The sequence below is a fragment of the Lytechinus pictus genome, chromosome 16 (assembly GCF_037042905.1).
Source record: "Lytechinus pictus isolate F3 Inbred chromosome 16, Lp3.0, whole genome shotgun sequence".
Lineage (NCBI taxonomy): Eukaryota > Metazoa > Echinodermata > Echinoidea > Temnopleuroida > Toxopneustidae > Lytechinus > Lytechinus pictus.
Window position 1 is genome coordinate 10938898 of NC_087260.1, and position 2932 is coordinate 10941829.

At 39.6% G+C, this 2932-nt stretch overlaps 1 protein-coding gene across 1 annotated transcript; it reads left to right on the top strand.

The window, feature by feature from the left end:
* The first annotated feature begins 629 nt into the window (after nucleotides 1-629).
* On the top strand, nucleotides 630-1838 carry LOC129279054 (octopamine receptor-like). The gene has a single exon (XM_054915163.2). The coding sequence runs from the start codon at nucleotides 630-632 to the stop codon at nucleotides 1836-1838; it is 1209 nt and encodes a 402-aa protein (XP_054771138.1).
* Nucleotides 1839-2932: the final 1094 nt, after the last annotated feature.

Genomic DNA, 2932 nt, shown 5'->3' on the forward strand with positions numbered 1-2932 from the left:
CATTTTCTTCATAACTTCATTATTTATTTCATTTGGCTGTAATGCACAGATACACTGTAAAAATTAAGTGCCAATTTAGCACTTATAGTGCTTGGATAGTGACTGCACTTCGGGTGCTGATTTTCTAGTTTGAATTTGAACTAGAAAATCAGCACTCGTAGTGCAGTCACTATACAAGCACTGTAAGTGCTAAAATAGCACTTCAGTTTTTACAGTGTACAATGATAAGTACTATGAATGATTGATTTTAAGGGTGTGTGTAATTAAACCTGTAATGATAATAGTAATGATAATGATAATAATAATAATGGTAATAAAAATAATGATAACCATAATAATAATAGTAAAAGTAATAATAATAATAATGCAAAATGCATTTTGTAATGCGTTAGTATCCACTATAAGATGACGTTCATTGCGTAGTAAAGAAATGAAAGGAAATATAAACATATTAAAGAGGGGTAAGAGTTAATTTACTGGAAAGTTTGTCTGAATAACTAGGTTTTTAGTGATTTCTTATTTATCTGACAAATAGGAGAAAAATATCTCATGTTTAAGATTTTGGATAATAACCTTACATTTATTTTCTTGTTTGTATTGTAGAAGTCTGCAAGATCCTATACCTAACGATGGCTGAAATGACAGAGGGAATGGTCTTTGAAATGGACAGTGGGAATGACACGGTCATGTCGGAATCCTTTGGCCAGCCGACATTTGCTGTCGTCATCTTCGTCACCATTGGTTTCGTTGGAATGATCGGAAATGCCCTTGTATGCATCGTGATCGCAAGTACGTTGGCTTGGTCGAAAAGTGGCACCACGAATCTCCTGATCTTGAACCAAGCCGTCGTTGACACCTCGACGTCGTTCATTTTGATTCTATCCTACACCTTGCCTTACCCCTTTATCCGAACTGCAGGAGGATGGCCGGAGTTCGTCTGCCGCATGTGGGTGCCACACACCCTCCTGTGGATGCTCTTTGTCGTGTCAACCTACAACCTCTGCATGATGTCTCTGGAAAGGTACATCGCCGTTGCCTACCCAGTGGCCTACTCCACGCGATTCAAGAAGGAGACATCTCTCTTGATGATTCTGTTCTGCTGGATATTAGCCCCTCTTCTGCATTACTACTACCCGATTGCATACGATTACAATGATGGTGGTGTTTGCAGGAAGCGAGGGGACCCACTAGTGGTCGCGACCATTGGTGTCTTGATCTTCGTCTGGGAATTCTTCATCCCTTTCATCATCATGGCTGTGGTGTACAGCCGCATTGTTTACCTGCTCCGGAGGCAGCAGTTGCGGGTCCGAGCAGTGAACACCAACCCGGGCCAACCGGAACCGCGCAGCGGACATCTAGGTGCCCAAGCCTCATCGCAGCCTCATATCCAAGTCTCCCTGGAGCAGAACGTCGCCTCCAGGTCCGAAGCTGCGCAAGGTCATCACCAGGGGAACTCGCCGCAGCAGAGACGTCGTGCGCCGTCAGAAACGGTTCGCCGCAACGTCACGGTGACGCTTCTATCCGTTTTCGTCATGTACGTTGTTTGCTGGATGCCGAACCACCTGACCTTCCTGCAGTTCGGGCTAGGAGGACCTCTCAATCTCTCCGGAGCTTGGTACTACATCACTCTCATCCTTGCCTACCTTAACATGAGCATCAACCCTTTCATCTACGCTCTCAAATACAAGCTCTTCAGGGAGGGCTTCAGGAGACTATTCTGCGACAGGTGCTACAAGGCCGCACCTGAAAGACGAAACTTTACAGAACACTCTAGCTTACCACCGCGACCCGTTCCTACCGTCTCTGGGTCTGACAGAGGTCTCATACATGCTGAATAAATGCCGCACATCGATCGATTAGACGCTTAAAATTTCAATTGGATTTTAATAAAATCCAGATTGATTGTGATTATTCCCTGTAATCTGTCGTACTCCAGACTATATCGAAATCTTGTATTTTATCAATGAGATTGAAACACAAATAGTGACGATTTAAATCTAAATCCAGAGTCCGATTCGTCACTGCTGTTCATGATTTCTTTCAAATTTTATCATTCTGGCGCACCATAATCTGTGTCCATTTTTGTGTGTATCTTTATGAAACAAAAATTCTGAAGACGTTCCTGATCTTTTGCACAGAGGGAAACTTTTTTATGAAGACATCCACGATCCTGTTAGCCCTTGTAGATAGTATCTGAAGACATCCTGGCACACGGATTTATTGGTTTATGATTTGTGAGTTTGCAGTAAGAAATAGCGGTATACAACAAAATCTTACTGATTATGCACATCCCGGAACAGTCTCAAAGTGGTATCCCAGGCTGAAAATGATATGATTTGAACTATAAGTTCTCTACACAGGAAAAAAATGTTTTGTTTTTTTATTTATGCAAAGTTGATTATTGTATGAACTTAAAAGTATTTGTTTAACAAGTGTTTAAAATGTTATGAAACAAAGTTAAAGAATTTGAACAAGAAAGTGTCATTTTTTATATTTAATCTTCAGTAAATAAAACATTATTTTCAATCTGTTAATCAACTTCTATAAAGTTTATAGAGTAAAAAGCATTGTATAAATTTAAATTTCAAACAACGTTTTACTGTGTAATTAGGTTCTTACAGGTAAACGTTCAACGTTACCAAAATGGTTATTGTATATATAGATATTGTTACAAGTGCCTCGTTATTTTGACTTATGACTTTAATATTAGTCACTTATTACTAAATGACTTACTAGTTTTTTTGTAGGAACTGTCTATACTCCCTCATTCATCAAATCTGAGATCCACCCAGCTTATTAAACTTTCAGTACTGCCAACATTGGCAGACTTATTTATACAGCATGTAGTAATTTGCATAAATACGTGCCCTAGGATAAATTCCATGATTTGTTAAAGGGAAAATTACCTTTGACAATAAGAAGGTATCTAATG

Coding starts and splice junctions, on each gene's coding strand:
- LOC129279054 (XM_054915163.2), top strand. CDS start 630: ATGGCTGAAATGACAGAGGGAATGGTCTTTGAAATGGACAGTGGGAAT.